At 38.2% G+C, this 15,998-nt stretch overlaps 2 protein-coding genes across 3 annotated transcripts in view; both read left to right on the forward strand.

Moving 5' to 3' along the window:
* Nucleotides 1–20: 20 nt before the first annotated feature.
* On the forward strand, nucleotides 21–2,507 carry LOC109543519 (sister chromatid cohesion protein DCC1). Its single transcript, XM_019913266.2, has 4 exons — nucleotides 21–144; nucleotides 847–964; nucleotides 1,030–2,088; nucleotides 2,146–2,507. Exons 2-4 carry the CDS (start codon nucleotides 948–950, stop codon nucleotides 2,249–2,251), a joined length of 1,182 nt encoding a protein of 393 aa, XP_019768825.1. The 5' UTR covers nucleotides 21–144; nucleotides 847–947; the 3' UTR covers nucleotides 2,252–2,507.
* A 440-nt stretch (nucleotides 2,508–2,947) lies between these two features.
* LOC109543513 (probable Rho GTPase-activating protein CG5521) overlaps nucleotides 2,948–15,998 on the forward strand; it is a 31,545-nt gene continuing 18,494 nt past the window's right edge. The window contains exons 1-17 of one of the 2 annotated variants that reach the window (XM_019913257.2): nucleotides 2,948–3,255; nucleotides 3,310–3,420; nucleotides 3,737–3,754; nucleotides 4,211–4,397; nucleotides 5,120–5,323; nucleotides 5,380–5,561; nucleotides 5,615–5,818; nucleotides 7,310–7,656; nucleotides 7,711–7,871; nucleotides 7,970–8,204; nucleotides 8,259–8,564; nucleotides 8,621–8,805; nucleotides 10,197–10,591; nucleotides 10,648–10,928; nucleotides 12,987–13,154; nucleotides 15,464–15,611; nucleotides 15,714–15,865. In XM_019913257.2, the coding sequence (XP_019768816.2) occupies nucleotides 3,150–3,255; nucleotides 3,310–3,420; nucleotides 3,737–3,754; nucleotides 4,211–4,397; nucleotides 5,120–5,323; nucleotides 5,380–5,561; nucleotides 5,615–5,818; nucleotides 7,310–7,656; nucleotides 7,711–7,871; nucleotides 7,970–8,204; nucleotides 8,259–8,564; nucleotides 8,621–8,805; nucleotides 10,197–10,591; nucleotides 10,648–10,928; nucleotides 12,987–13,154; nucleotides 15,464–15,611; nucleotides 15,714–15,865 (3,390 nt within the window). In that variant the 5' untranslated portion in view covers nucleotides 2,948–3,149. The remainder of the gene's footprint in view (nucleotides 3,256–3,309; nucleotides 3,421–3,736; nucleotides 3,755–4,210; nucleotides 4,398–5,119; nucleotides 5,324–5,379; nucleotides 5,562–5,614; nucleotides 5,819–7,309; nucleotides 7,657–7,710; nucleotides 7,872–7,969; nucleotides 8,205–8,258; nucleotides 8,565–8,620; nucleotides 8,806–10,196; nucleotides 10,592–10,647; nucleotides 10,929–12,986; nucleotides 13,155–15,463; nucleotides 15,612–15,713; nucleotides 15,866–15,998) is intronic. The other variant, XM_019913258.2, reaches the window with a different exon arrangement.

The following is a 15,998-nucleotide window of genomic DNA, read 5'->3' on the forward strand; positions in this document are numbered from 1 at the left end:
TAGACCTGGCAACCCTGTAGATAAAGACAAATTTGTAAACAAGCCGATCTAACCTCCGAGTTTGGCGTTTGTAATTTGAATTTGTTTGAATATTATTGGACTTTTATATGTGCTTTTAAAGCAGCTGCCACTTAACAACATACAGTAAGTAAAATTATTTTATTTTCTCTATGCCTAACGCTACTACTTTCCGGTGAGTGTCTTTATTATTTTCTCTACTTTTTGCTTAATTTTTTTGTAGCTTCTCCTTGCTTTCGTGTAGGTTTTCATTCGCTTGCTTTGATTTATACTAAATGTAAGCAGTAACTAAGCAATAGCAAATATTAGCAATAACTCATTAAATAACGATCCCCTAGATTATGATCTGTACCTGTAACACCTGAATAAATAAAAATGTTGAGCAGATTTAACAATCTTAAACTTGCATGGGAACTTTTCAATCTATACCTAAAAGATTCGAGATCTTTCGATTTGTTAATCCTAACTTTAGCGCCCCGTATTGCAAAAACTGCTCTTTTTTGAAAATTGATTGACCATGTTTCTATCCGAGGGATCAGACAGGATTTTCTACAGGCATTTTACAAACAGCCTGCATAGAGACGTTATTAATTGTGAGCTTTCACCCCAAATCAATATTATCCGAATTCGGAAAACCACAAGTGAATTAATTAAAATTTGCGAAAAATCAACTGTCTTCCACTTCCATTCTTTCCCGTTGACTTCTCATCACGCCAAAAATATTATTAAAATGCACTCATCCACAACAAATTAATGAGAATGTATGCAGAATCATACTCAAATCTAAATCAACAAAATTCTAAACTTCTTTACTTAATCCCAATGTAGCTTGTAATCCCAAGCCGCTGAAAGGATTCTCTTGCAAATGCTCTGGCGGATTGCATAAAGGGTCATCCAAGAAGAACTGCTTTAAATTAAAGCTATTCTTTATGGATATTGATACCAAGTAAGTACCAAGCTTTGCATTCTACTCTGTATAAATCGTGGCAGTTGAACAGTTAAAATTTTCAGGAGGACCCCTAAAGAGGCTGAGGAGATTTTGAACTTTGCCAAACTTTCCAAAGACGACCTCCTACCGACATCGCAAGCACTCTATTTCTCGCGTTCCAATGTCCACGATAACTCCTTCTGTTTCTTGCAGTTGAGCAATGAGCTGCTTAAATGCGTAGAAAACCATGAGCCTCTTGTTATTAAAGGATGCAACAACGATGACTTGGTGATCTGCTCAGACACCACAACGTTCCATGTGACCAGTTCTGAGACCTCGAATAATATGCTGCTGGTGAAGCCGGCCACTATGTTTGAAGAGTTGAAAACCCAAACTGAAGAGCGTGTGGAATCTATAGAGGTTTGTGGCATTTTCCAAATATACCTGGAGGCTCAGGTTGGAAAGTGCTCATTGCACAGACTTTCTGAAATGCTTAAGAACAGCGTGTACAAAGGGCCTGAGTATGAAAGGCACGTCGATCCTGATCAACTGTATACAATGCAGCAGCTGAAAAATGTAGTTCAAGCCTCCGATGCTGAACTACTGGAAGCTTTGGATTCTATGGACGTTATCGAGATTGAAGGATTCGTTCGAGAGCTGGAGTTTGACTATCACTTCAGGGTGCTGTCGTATATGTTGAAAATAATCGATGAAAACTCCTGGACGATTTCCACTGTTGACTATGATGTTACGTGTGATTCCCTAAAGGAAATTGTACCGGAAGCGATTATAGAAGCCTTATTTAAAAAGTACACATCGGAGTTTCGGATCATTGATGGCGCGCGGCTGTTTAAGTACAAACCGCAAGAGGTCTGCCAGATCTTTGCCAGGGCGATTTTGCGGTCAGCGGCCAAATTTAACTTGGAGGAGTTCTTGCAGGCCTGGCAAGAGTCGGTCCCAGAAGGAATAGTTACCAACGAGGAAATGCTGTACGGAATCGCTATTATAAACAGAAAATCCAGTCCCAAAGTGATCTGGGAGTTCGAGGAGGCCCTTCTGCCGGACGATATTAATGAGCGTCTCCATATGCTTTTCGAAGCCAAGGACAAGTGGACGGTTGCAGAAATCGCTCCATATATCAAGTACGTGAAATGATCGAAAACGTTTTTGTTAATTGAGTTTGGTTGTTTTTGTTCCAGACGACTGGCCACCAACAAGCTGGATGTGAATGCGTTACTGGCAAAATACGCTCGGGCTTCCAAAGTGGGCGGAGTTAAATATTATTCAGCCAAACATACCAGCTAGTTTTAAATTAAAAACTTGCATTAGTAAACAAGCAGTTTTTTTAACGCTTGACCATCTTTTCTGCGGAAAAACTGCTGGCTTTATTTTGCTATAAAAATTAAAAAATAGAAATTTCTTCAGAATGCATAATAAGAAAATTTTACTTATTAGGTATGTTTGGGCTAAAAAAGTGGAAAACACATACATACAAATTTAATTAGTTGTCATCACCAAACTCTGAAGCTTTAGTTCAATTAAAATTGCATTAGGAAAATTATACTTGCTTTTTCTTTCAAATTGTTAAAGAAAACAGTTCTTAGAAGCGCGAAAATTTCAAAAACTTTTATTCAAGCAAAAACCAGTTTTTTGGACATAAAAAATTACGTTTTAGTTCATTTTCCTCTGGTTTTCTCGTCAACTTTCATTTAATTCTTCGAGAACTCTTTAACCGTTGCTGCCTGTTCTTCCATCTCACTTTCACAGTGTGGTCACTCACATTTTCTTTTTGTAAATTTCTCCCCAGTGTATTCCGGGTGCACATTCATCCCTCAATCTCGAACCATCAAGCTGCTAAATTAACCATTCAAACTTAAATCAAACCATTAAACATATCATTAAAGAATATTAACACCTGGGGAGGGGGAAATACCCATCGGAAAAAGTTTATAATCACAAAATATCCCCCCAGGGGGTATGTTCTGTGTTTATAATCTGAAGCTAACCACAAAATAATGTCAATGTCAATTAGTGTTTTTGTGGATTTTCTAAATGTCAACGAAAACCTGACTAAAAAAACTGTTTTAATTAAAATGTAGGTGATTCAGAAGTGTTCTGGATTCGAAAATGGTTCAAACTAGTTATACGTGCGAGCGTCCATGCCACTGTTCCGTTTAGCTGGTGCTGATAGTGTTTTCCCATCATGTTCAGCAAGAAAAGTCTGGTCGACATCAAGAAATCCACTGCGAAGCTACAAGACCCCAAAAAGGACGTTCCTACTCGAATAAAGCATTTGAAATTAATATTGGGTAAGTGACTGAGTCTTAAAACTATGGTTGTCACGGGGGCACATTGGGTTGCAGATAATGTGGATACCGCAGAGGCCAAGGGGCTCTTCGAAGCCAATTTCAGCCACATCTATAGCATTCTCTATGATAGTTTCCTTCAAATGGAAACGAATCTCCGTCAGAGAGGTAATTTTTGAAATTTGCCCTTATCAGATCGTCGTTTAAATGCGATCGAATGGTTTTCCTCTACCTAATAGGAAAACTACAGCAATTTGAATACATTCCAAGATAATCAGGCTTCAAAGAATCGCACAAAAAATTATTTAAGCTTCTAATTAGAGTATCAACGCTAATGAAACTGTACAGTGGATAATTTAAGCAGGCATTAATTATCAGGTGTGATTCAATTGAACACAACTTTTGGTGTTGGGTATCAAATACAAATTTAGTTCACTGTAAATATATCCAATTAATTCATCCTTTTTTCTTCTTGGGCTTTCAGAACTGTCTTTTCATTTGGGTAAGTTTGGTTTCTATCAAAAACTGTTTCTGTAGCCAACATTCAGCATGGTTTGGTGTTTGAAGTAGTTTGAGGAAAATACAGTAATTAAAAACAATTTCGGTGGGGCTCACTTCGGGAAATATCTGTAGTATTGATCGAATGAAAACTGCTTCATTGATTAATGAGTATTGCATTATTTTTAGCCCCCCACGTTCGCCTTAGCAGCCTGTTGTTTTGTTCGCAAAACTGTTGTTGGCCACTACTAAGACAACAACTTGTTCAATTGCAAGGTTCCTTTTAGTGTTAAATATGGTACAATGCTTTCTGTGTTGCGCTTCGTCACTTGTCGCCTTAAATAACCCGGAAGCCAGCAAATTTTCCTACAGTATTTTCTTCTTTTAACTCTGGCATGCTGCAATACTAACCATCTGACTGGGGGCATTCAATAAGTCCACTGATTGATTTAATTTCTAGTCCACAAGGCTCATAAGGAAGAGCTCGATTGCACTCTGTGGATTTTAGAGCAAGTGATCTGCCTGTTGCCGGAACTCATCCATAGAAGATGGCAGTTGCATTCGCTGGGCCGAATGTTGGCCAAACTGCTGCATACAGGCAACTCTATGCGCCTAAGAAGACTTGGAATTAAGTACTTTCTCATGTGGTAGGCGACCAATTTATATGAACGCATTGCTTCAATTATTGATACCTTTCAGTACCTGAAGTATCAAGCAATTTGGATTCTTTAAATCTCGCTACAGATTCCTGGGGTGAAAAACTGGGCCTCAGAGTTGAGATAAAATATTCGAAAAAATTATTTTTTTCATGTTCCACGCCGGATTAATCTTCGTGAGGGTGAAAATCACTGCTAATGTTTAATAAAAGTGAATACTAAAATAACCAGTTTTTATGAAGTACCTACATGATTTATTGGATTTAATAAATATGATTCAGGCGCGTTCAAAGCGAAGACTTCGTTGAAGATTCTAGTGAAATGTTAGGCCAAATTCTTACAGACGGAGACGATCGAAAAAAGGAATTCTCAAGTTTCTTTCCGTGCCACTGCAGGGAAGTAATTGCAAACATTGAGTGTGGCTAAGAAGTTGTTTTTCCAATTAAAAATCAACTAGTAAAAGCCCTAAATAGGATGTAATACGAAATTTTCAATTGACTGCGAGAGAAAAAGCAGTGAGAAATTTTCCATCATCAAAAGAGGCTGAAAAAGATCTAATGGGACGAAAAAGCTGGTGTAAACCCCAGATTTGTGGTGGAGAAGATGAAAATGATCATCCTGTGTTCACCCCATGAGTCTGCGGTAGAATTCAATGGACATATTTTTCAGACGAAGGATTTTATGGTGCAACTTGATTGATTTGAAATTTCCAGGTACCAAGCGCTGAACGAGAATGCTCCTGAATACGTGCATAAAATGTTTGCCTCTCTGGTTCCCGGCTTCCATAATCAACTGATTGTGGCGTCTCATACGACTGCAAGTGTGTTTCATGATAACCAACACCCGATTAGTGCTCCGGAAATGTTGCCTATTCTACCACCTTCCAGCGGCGAAAAGGCGCCAGATCACCCCGGCAGGTAAGCAGGTTTAGTGCGGCGCAAATTTTCATCAATTTACCGATAATTGCTTGCAGGTTTTATTTGGAGTCGTTACTAGATCATATGGTTCACACCGTGATCAAGCTGGAATGGCAGGACAAATCCGCGTACCATCATCGATGCTTCAGCTTTCTGCTCGAACAATTCAAAGCGTATTACCTGCCGAAGATCTGCCCGGGGTTCAATACCACTACCTCACTCTATAGGCCTATTCTGGGTAATTTTCCTCCACCTGAACGGTTGCGTTTCATTGGCCTTGTTGTTTCGCAGATTTGCCGGTGTTGCGCAAAATGGAAAATGAAACCGAGTTTATGTTTTGTCGCGTGTCGCTGATTTTATGGGTCACAAACTACATGCACCAGACGAAGCGAGAGCATCATGGTCCGAATCAAGGACCTCAGAGCCACCATAGTATTCCTGGGAGCGCCGCTCATGAGGAGGACACTGATTCCGCTCATCCCAGCTTGGATTCAAGTAAGCAAATATGACTTTTATATCAGCGGATAGCTAATGATTTCTACCAGTCGCACAATGCACAAATGTATTAAATCAACAAGGAGAAGATAGAGAAGGGGGCTTAAACGCAGTGAGCGTTCTGAAAGTTGAAGTATTTTGTGCGAAAAACACAGCTACTGCATATTTAAGGGTGGATCCAGTTGATAATGTTTCTAATTTCACAGACAATTTACGAAAATAAACACTTTATTTGATGGCAAACACCATAAAACATAAAAATTATATTTTGCAAAATTGAAATCGGTTGAGAAACTTGAAAGTCGTATATTGAAGGGAAGATGTGGACACTTTGTGCTGGGATAAGGCCGACTAATGATATATAGTTTTTTCTAATTTCATAGACAATTTCAGAAAATAAATACTTTGCATGATGGCAAACACCAACGCGAAAGACACGCATATTATGAATATTATGCTGTTATTATAATTAATCCTTCCGTATGAATAAATGAGTCTCTTAATACGGCCCGATTTGGATCATTGAAAATTCGTTCCAAAGCGAGTGATTTTGTCTAAAAATCGTATGTTGCAAACTTGAAATCAGTTGAGAAACTTGAAAATCAGAAGAGTTTGAAGGTCGAAAAGACGATTTTTCAAGACAAATGTTATCAATGTTTTCTTTGTGGATTTAAGGTCGAAACTTATGGGAAAACAGCTTTTTATATGTAGAACTTTTCTGCATAACTCTGTTAATATCGGACCGATTTGGAAATGCTGAAATTTGTGGAAAAACGTCCGTTCTTCTATAAAAATTGCAGCTGGGAAAATTGCAATCGGTAGAAGAACTTGGAAGCTTTGATGAATTTTTCGAACAAAATGCTATGAATTTTTACATCGATTAACTCATTTTCAACATTGAACATCAGGTTGTTTGCAAAGTGGATTCTCGAGACATTGGAATTCTCGTCTATAAGAAATTGTATTTGCAACAGTTTGGAAGGAAATGGACTCGGAATATTGGGAAGCATAAAACTCTCAAACTGGCACACGCTTCCACTCTTTACCCTGTAACTCGGTCAGTTATCACCATTTTCCAGAAATTTAAAAACTCTTTAAAGCCCTTGAGCCTTTAAAGCCCTAAAGACTTGGCGTAAAAACTGTTTCAGGGCCACAATGCATTTCGGTGAAATCCCGAATGTGCAAATTTTCCACTTAACAGTCGAATTTGGACGAAAATTCCCTATTTCTATTAACATGGCTTTCGTATGTAGAATTAAAAAAAAAACATTTTTTTGTTCAATTGGGAGAATGGCAAACTTTCAGAAATATTGCATTGTTTCATTTGGCACCCTGTAGAAACTTTATCTGAAGCACCCTAATTTATAATTATAGCCTTTTTATCAAATCGCTTAAAGCAATCAGAACTAATCTAGTTCCAAAGTTAGGGCAAATTTGCCGCGAAACGTTTCTTTTGACCGTAACTTGATTGAAATTGGGTTGATATTTCAGATATCTCCATCCAAACCAATAAAACCGCAACAGATGAAGAATTGGCGAATCAAATCGTTCGGGATGTTTTGTGCTCCACTCGCGACAACGTGAACTTCAGCCATGAGATATTCAGACAGGCTTTCTTGCTCAATTTCAGCCATGTGATAGCCATCAGGAAAATCATCTTGGTCTATAAGGATCTTATCCAGAGCAATTTGGCTGAATTGCCCATCTATGCATTGGAGCCTCCGGATGAAATGGCCAAGAACCATCATGATCCGGATGGTAGAAGTGGGCGGTTGAGGAACGATTCCTATTTGGGCGCCATTCAACAGGAAAACCTGCTGGTCAGGGCTGGACTTCAGGTAGAATAAGCAGCAAGATTATCTGCGAATGGTCTTTGGATTGTGGATTTGCAGAATCTCTATCAACTGTTCATGACCCATGCGGCCAATGTTTTCCTGTTGGAAGTGAATCCGAATATCCCCCGGCTGCTCGAAGAGCAGACGGACGCTTGTAAACGAATCCTGAATATCTACAGATACATGGTTATGAACGTGAGGATGGACAGCAACACATGGTAAGTTAAAACCAATGAATTAATAAGTGATTTTTCCCAATTTTTTGTGGGATTTTTAATTAAAATTAAAATTTGCTAATCTTTTTAATCTTTTGCAGGGAGCAGCTGCTGTTGGTGCTGCTCCAAATCACGTCTTTGGTGCTGGGCGAAACGCCGCCAAAGAAGAAAATCCTTACCCTAGGAGGAAAGTTGGCTCCTGCCATATTCCAAACGCTCATTGTAACGTGGATTAAGGCCAATTTGAACGTGGCTATATCCAGGGAGCTTTGGGACAGATTCTTGCACGTACTCACCTCTCTGACGAATTGGGAGGAACTCATCAAGGAATGGGCGGTAAGCCCTCATTTTCTAATTAAGCAACCAAAGTCTTGATTGTCGTGATTGCAGAAAACTATGGAGACCTTAACCAGAGTCCTGGCCAGGCATGTGTACAATCTGGACCTGAATAATTTGCCCCTGGATAGACTGAATGAGCAGAAATCGAAGCGGACCAGGAGAATTGTGGCGCGACCGGAAAATATCACTTCATCAGCTTCGGGAAGTTCGCAATTGCACCAACCAGTCTTGCGTCAAGACTCTTCAATGCCCGATGGGAATATTTTTTCATCCAAGCGACTGAAATCCGGATTGGCTAGAAGTTACAGCGAAACAAGCATCAATATGAAACCCCGAACCGTTGTGAAACGACCTTATGTAAGTGGTTTTCTGATGCCTTTGGAATTTAGTTTCATTTGGTTTCTCCCCTCAAGACCAAACATAGGCGATCGAAGTCCTTGGAATTGCTGCCTCCGCCCGATACCGAATCCACTGATCGAACCCGATCTCCTTCACCAGCTCCGTCCAGCGGTATCGAAAGCAGCTCTATTAAGGATTCTCCTATTCAGTTGGATGTTTTAGCTGAAAATCATACGGGGGAACCATTGGGAGAACATCGGTAAGTGCAATGACCAACTGCAAATCTTCAAAAATTGACTGATCCGCCCAAAGACGCCCCAAAATCGAAACTTTGCTCACTTACAGAACGACCTTTGTTCTATAAAATGTATCCAAAACTAACTGTTTCACATTGCAAATTAAACAGGAAATAAGCGCTAAATTCCGGCCTGCAAAAACCAGTCGAAAAACTATACGATATTTTGAAAAAACGTGTGAAAATTGGCTGATGATGGCTTAAAATCGAAACTTGCCATAAATAAAACAGATTTTGCGCTTTAAAATACGGGCAAAAGCGACTCTCTCGCTTGATTACTTTCTGAACAAATAAAAATCAAACTGCGGCCTGCAAAAACAACCACAAAAACTAAGCGCAGTTTTGAAAATTTCTCAAAAATCGACTGATGATGGCTCAAAATCGAAGCTTTTGCAACGTGTAAAATAGACCTCACGTTTTAAAACTCAGGCAAAAGCGACTCTCTGAGCTCGTTAGTTTTTGAATAAATAAATGCTAGGGAAAAACAATTTGAGCCCATTTTTTTGTTCAGTTCAGTTGTCAGTTTATTTTATTGTACGAGAACATTTAAAAGAGTTTTTAATTTTGGATAACCGCCGATAATAGCCAAACGCCCGCCTGCAAAAGCAACCGCGCAAACCAGACGCAACTTTGAAAATTCTTCAAAAATTGGCCGATTTCGCCCCAAAATCGAAACTTTGCTCACTTAGAGGAGGAACTTTGCTCGATAAAATGTATCTAAAACTAACTGTTTCACATTGCAAATTAAACGGGAAATGAACGATAAACTCCGACCTGCAAAAACCAAAAGCAAAACTAGACGCGAATTTGAAAAATCGTGAAAATTGCCTAATGATGGCTTAAAATCGACAATTTTGCCACGAATAAAACAGATTTTGCTCCTTAAAATACGGACAAAAGCGACTTTCTCGCTTGATTACTTTCTGAATAAATATCAAACTGCGGCATGCAAAACTAACCACAAAAACCAAACGCAACTTTGAAAATTCCTAAGGAAAACTTTAAGATTACAAACCCGCATTTCGTTGCGGGATTTATAGTAAGATTTTCGAAATCCTTTCTCGTCAATGGCCTTTCACTAATTAGGTTTTTGCTGCGTTACTCGAGTTACTGACCCATTGATCCATTTTTTAAATTCTCATGCTCTCAACCTGTTGAAAATGCCGTCAAATAGTAAAGAAAGTAATGCCTATAAAAAGTTTGCTCCTACTTCATCAAAATAAGCTTCGTTCATTCGGCTAAAGACACTATAATTTTCAAAACTTCGCGCTAGTTTTTGCATAAGAAAAAAGGCCAAAGTTCAGTGATTATTAAATAAACAAAAAAAATGAATTGCAAGTTCTGTTGTTATTTAGGGGTGTGGTGTGCGGAGGTTCCATACGAGGCTGGCTACCCGATGTGGCAGTGATTTTGTGGAAACGAATGTTAGGGGCCCTAGGAGACGTGAACCAGATCTCCAATCCCAAGTTGCACGCTCAAGTATTCGAATATCTGATCAAACTGACTGACACGTTGATTAAAATCAAGCATAATCAAGGAGTGTCTCTGGATAACTTAAGCACGCCGCATGCTCCAGAGCTGGTTCCTCCATTGACCCTAATTTTGCCCTGGTGTTTTGGGGCTCTGTGCCTGCCCGAGACGTACGAAACGGGGAAACTGAACGCGCTGCGGCTGTTGATTTCCGTGATGTTGAACTGCAACTCCAAGTATCGCACTTGTCTTTCGCAGTTTTATTGCTTTATTCATTCTGGTAAGTTTGGTTGTTTCCTCGGGAACTTGCTGATCAATCTGTGTGTGTTTCTTCAGCGTTAACTGGCTCGAGTAAATCGACGAAAAACACCTCGATAAAGTACTTGGGGCCACGTTTTTTGTCACTGCAGTTGCCCGGATCCACTTTACTGTTGCTGGATATTGTGCACGCTTGCGACGACATTCTGAACACGTCTGAAAAGGCCGAATTGATACCCAGAACTGAAGCGATTTCTGTGCTTACTAATCTACTGAGCTTACCGGACGATCTGAGTTCGGTATCAGTGCTACAGCCGGAATCTAATGTTTCTGTCTTGAACAGTTGCCCGGATATTAAGGTAAGAGGCAGTCAAATGAAATCTATAGGGTATTTTTTCAGGCATAGTCAAGCAACTCGGTGAAACCTCGGAGTAGAAGCTCGGTTAAATAAATTTAATTTATAGAAATGTAATGCCGCGTCCAGGCCTGACGAGCCGAGCCCAAGCCGCGGCCAATTCTTTTGATGTTTTGTCAGAACCCAACAGAAAATGGATCGTCTAAGGGTCGTTTGACGAAACATCAAAAGAATTTGCCTCGGATCAGGCTCGGCTCAGGCTCGGCTTAGGCTTGGCTCGTCAGGTCTAGACGCACCATAAGTTTGAGTAAGTCATGTGACTGTGCTAAGCTACTTAAGCTAAGACTAACTAACTAAAAACTACAAATTAGGATTAGCTTTGGAACTGGAAAAATTCTGATTGAAGTGTTCTTTAGTGCAATTTTTTTTTGGTCAGTGCGTGGTTTTGCAAAACATGAGTGCTTCAGCCTCATTTTCTCCAGGGTGTCAAATGCAGCAATGCAAAATTGGTGAAAGTTCCACATGCTCAGTTGGACAAAAACACGTTTTTTTTTTTAAATTTGAAATACAAAAAAACGTACGGGCATTATGACCTCGTATCTGAAAAAAGTTTTTTAATTTTTGCTCATCTCGTTTATTTACAGTGTTCTTAAAAAAATCAACTTTTTTGTATTGCAGTGATATTTTTTTGCACCGATTAGAAAAATCTAAGGCGCACGTTGAAGCTAAAAATTCGCAGTCGACTTTAGAAAAAATAAATAACCGGATTGCATGAACCAACGAATTATTTGAAATTAAACTTTGAAAACAGATTTCGGGTAAAATTACAATTTCGGTAATTTTTATGCAACCTTGTATATCGGATTTTCGTCTTAAATTGTCTATGAAGTTTTAGCTGCAAGATGAGCTGGAGATCGCAAAATCGGACCAAAAGTAGAAAAGTTATCGCTGCAAGACCAAAAAGTTGATTTTTTGAGAGCACCCTGTTGGGACTAAGATTGACTCAGAATTTCAGGATTTTTACGAAACTTTCAGCACCTTTAGTGTCAAATATCTTCTCAAGATGGTGAAACTTTCGAATTGTTTCTTGGTTTGGTTTCGAAGATACGATTTGTTTCGAGATGGAGCGTAGTTGACTGAACAGTCAATTTTAGGCTCACGTTTAACAAGGTGGAAAAAATCAGAATTTTGTCCGATTTTTTTGAAATTTTCTGCATCCTGAGATCCGAGTGTCTTCTAAAGACGGTGAAAAGTTGAACTTTCTCCTTGCATTTTTTTGCAGTAGAATCGCATTTGACTGATTACAGTAATTTTGAGACTCACTTTGTACGAATCTTCTGGCTGACCACCCTGTAAATAGAAAAGATGGCCGAAAAATTAAAATAGCGGTTTCGATCTATTTGGTTTATCTTTAACTTTTGGCGTTGATATCCAAAGCACCCCATTTTTGTCCAATTGGAGCGTGCCAAACTTTGCAAAATTTTGCATTATTTCATTTGTCGCCCTGTAGAAAATTGAGTGCTTAATTTTTTGCGAAAATATACACTAACTGAAAAATAATTTTACTAAATAAGGCTTCAAACAGAAACGAAATCGCTTGAACCAAACACAATTTATCCACAAAGTTCGGGCAAATTTGCCGGTGTAATATCATTTTGATGAGCAGTTTGTCTCTGTTCTAAATTAACAGTTTTATTTTTTTAATTGTTAGTGTTAATGAACAAAATACATGCGTTTTACAGACATTAAATTCGCCTGGCAAAACAGCAAACTTTTTCCTTTTTTTTGCTTTTAAACTGCTTTCAATCATTTTTAGTTTGGTTGATGAAGGTCGCTTCACTATGCGAGAACTCGACGAACACAAAATGCCTAATTTTATTTCCCAGGTTTAAACTAAAGATATTTTTTTAATTTAAAGTCTACTTCTTACGTATAAAATACACAGCAAGCGACTTTTCAATGTAACTGACGCCTTAAAGTGCGGCACATTAAAATGATGCATTTTGTTCCTTGCAACTTTTGCTAAGAACCAGAATTCTGTTTCTATGAAACCATTCTTTAGGAACATGTTGTGCGTATCTTGCTGCGAGCTGGAAAGAGAGAACCTTCAGGAAAAGCCCGATGCATCGCTCTATCTGGTTTAGGAATATTCGTGTATAAGGAACTGACCAACCATACATTCCATCCGAATATTGTCGAGGCACTTAACGTTCTTCTATCAGCGCTCAAGGTACAGTTTGCTAACAGGATGTCCAGAAAAAACTTATATTTTTTTAAACGTTGAGTCTACACGTTTGAATAACTGAAACCGTTTTTATATCATTAAAAGGGCTGGAAGCACTTGAAAACACGTTGACTGATTAAGGATTTATCTAATGATTATATCAACTTCTCTGCCCTATTTAGATTCAAATCGGCAACAAATAGTAAAGGCTTTTTCACCAAATTTAATGAACCCTTGGAACTGGAAGAATGCTAATGAAGGAAGGTTGCACTGGGAGTAAAAATGTCGAAATTTCCGGCGTGTTTTAGATTTTAAACACCTTATATTTCCAAAACGGTTTAAAATTTCCAGGTCAGTTCTTAGGAGCTTTTTGATGGGTCTTATCGAGAACTATGTTTCACTGAGTAAATTCCTAAAATCGATCGATATCCACGCAGGAATATGGAAAAATTATCACTAAAAATAGCTTATATTGCAAATTAACGTGCAAACGTTAGAAAATAGTCCGAAAATACTTAAGAGCCATTGATTGATGGAATGAATCAATATCCATTGTTCATCCTCAGGCACCAAGACAACTTTTTAAGCTCCAAAGATATAACGAGTTTTTCAACATTGACAATTTTCAATTATAACTTGGAAACCATTGATAAGGTTGATATAATTATTAAGACCTTTTCGATAGAGGTTTGAGAGGTCTCGCTCCATCATTAAGCTTCTTCATTCTTTAAATCCCATCATAGTGATAAAAATTGGAGAAAATTCTTGCATAAATAATGTTTCTTTTGAAGTTCTGAATTTTTTTTTGGGGGGCTGAAAAAGCGGCTAACCGGAAAATTTCAATTAAGTGATGGAAATTGAAGAAAATTTCTGCAGAAATAATGTGTTTTTGGATTATGGATTTGGAATTTTTGGGGCTGAAAAAGTGGAACTCTTCTGGAAATGAGCAACTGCTTTTATTAAAATGTTATTTTTGGGGTAAAAAAGCGGTTAGCCGGAAAATTCCAACAGTGATGAAAAATGGAGTAAATTTCTGCATAAATAACGTCTTTCCGGACATTTTTTGCGCCGGATAAAGTGGAAAACGTCTGGACATGAGCATCTACCACTTTTGTAAAAATGTACCCAGAATTTTTTTTCCGGCGAAAAAAAGGGTGAGTCGGAGAATTCCAATACGGCGATGAAAAATAAAGAAAATTCCTGCATAAGTACTGTCTTTCTGTACTTTCTTTGCGTCCCAAAAGCTTCTTTATTGTTTAAAATTTAAAAACATTTTAGAGCATTGCGAAATTCAAGCAATTATATCTAAAAAAATGCTCGGAATATCTGCTGTCATAACTTTTGGGTAAAATGTTTAAAAAATTATCTTAGCTTTGATGGATTTGATCAGAAAGTAATAACCAAACAGATGGAAGCTGAAACCAGAAAACGTAAAAGTTTAGAACAATTTTTGTATCGGAAACGATAAAATTCTACCAGCCCAATAGAAGCTTTTTTTTAAGTATTTTATATTGAAAAATCCAGTGAGATTTTCTTGGAACTTTAAAATTCTTATTTGCGGTTCACACACTTTTTGCAAAAAATGTTAACAAAGATCAGATATACCTTCAGTGGTTTTCTGAGCAAACAAAAGTAAAACTTTGGATTTTAGAAGTCAACGAGGAAGTCCATCGCAAGTTTGAAAAATTATATTAAATTACCTGATGATGATGTAAATTCGAAACTTTATCAACGTATGGAAGAAGTTTTTCTGTAAACAATACTGACAAATATCGGACTATATCTTTACCAGTTCGGTAGACAGAAAATGTGAAATTTTGACTCACAGAAATACAGAAGAAATCGAGCGAAAATGGGAACTTTCTTCGTCTCATTTGGTTTGAGCAGAACTGTCTAAGCTTTAAAAATATTCAGAGATACCAATGAAAAAAAAAAGTATTATTTTTGATAAAAGGAAGAGACTTGGCCAGAATTTTTCCTTCTCATGCTTGCGGCCTAGCGAAACGGTTTTCTGCTGAATCAATACCTGCATATTTGTAATTTTCGAATTGATCGAATGGTCAGTTGCCCATTTACCAATTTTCGATAACTTTTCCTAAATATCCAGAGTCCGAGCCTTTAATGACATTCATTGGAATCGCATTTATAAAAAACAAGGGATGTTATATAGTTAAGTACATTTATATGATCAGAAGCCGCAGGCCTCCTCGGCCTGTTCTTTCAATCTCTAGAACCCGAACCAAAAAATCAATGTTATTTCTGGACAGCCTGTTTATTCACTTGCAACCGCTATATTCGATTAATCTGTATTTTAGTTTAGCAATAAAATGATCGCGCAATTGACCAGCGACATTCTGTTTCTACTTTGCGACCATGCAGGGCTTCTGTGGACTCGATATCCACGCTTAGGAAATGGCGTTATTAGCGAATTGTGTAATGCCCTGAATAGACATGCTCCATTGGGTAAGAAATTTGGAATTTTTCTAAAAGTCAATGTGTTTTCCTCGTTAAGCGAGGACTTAATGGAAGAGGAAATTCGAAATTAATCACTTTATACTTTTTCAGGGCCGTCAGCTTCAGAAACTGATAGAGCTTTGAGTAGAGCGCTACTTCTTTGTCTGGGTGAATGGTGCATGAGACTGGGACCTGCCAAGTTACTAGAACCGAACGAGTATGGCGAAAATCGCGGCAGTTGCCTTTTGTTGGAAGTTTTCAAGGTGAGAGTTTAATCAAATATTTACTCAATAGGGAGTTTCTCAAAAAACGTATTTTTCTCTTCCATCTCCTCTATTGATGGAAATAATCGCCTTGTTTTTAATCGAGCGACCAATAATGTGTGGAATTATTCCG

Source organism: Dendroctonus ponderosae, unplaced genomic scaffold (genome assembly GCF_020466585.1).
Source record: "Dendroctonus ponderosae isolate FM_Combo_2020 unplaced genomic scaffold, Dpon_F_20191213v2 Dpon_F_20191213_10, whole genome shotgun sequence".
NCBI classification, from domain to species: Eukaryota; Metazoa; Arthropoda; class Insecta; order Coleoptera; family Curculionidae; genus Dendroctonus; species Dendroctonus ponderosae.

Coding starts and splice junctions, on each gene's coding strand:
- LOC109543519 (XM_019913266.2), top strand. Junction 2,089..2,145: donor GAAATCGCTCCATATATCAA/GTACGTGAAATG, acceptor TTTTTGTTCCAG/ACGACTGGCCACCAACAAGC.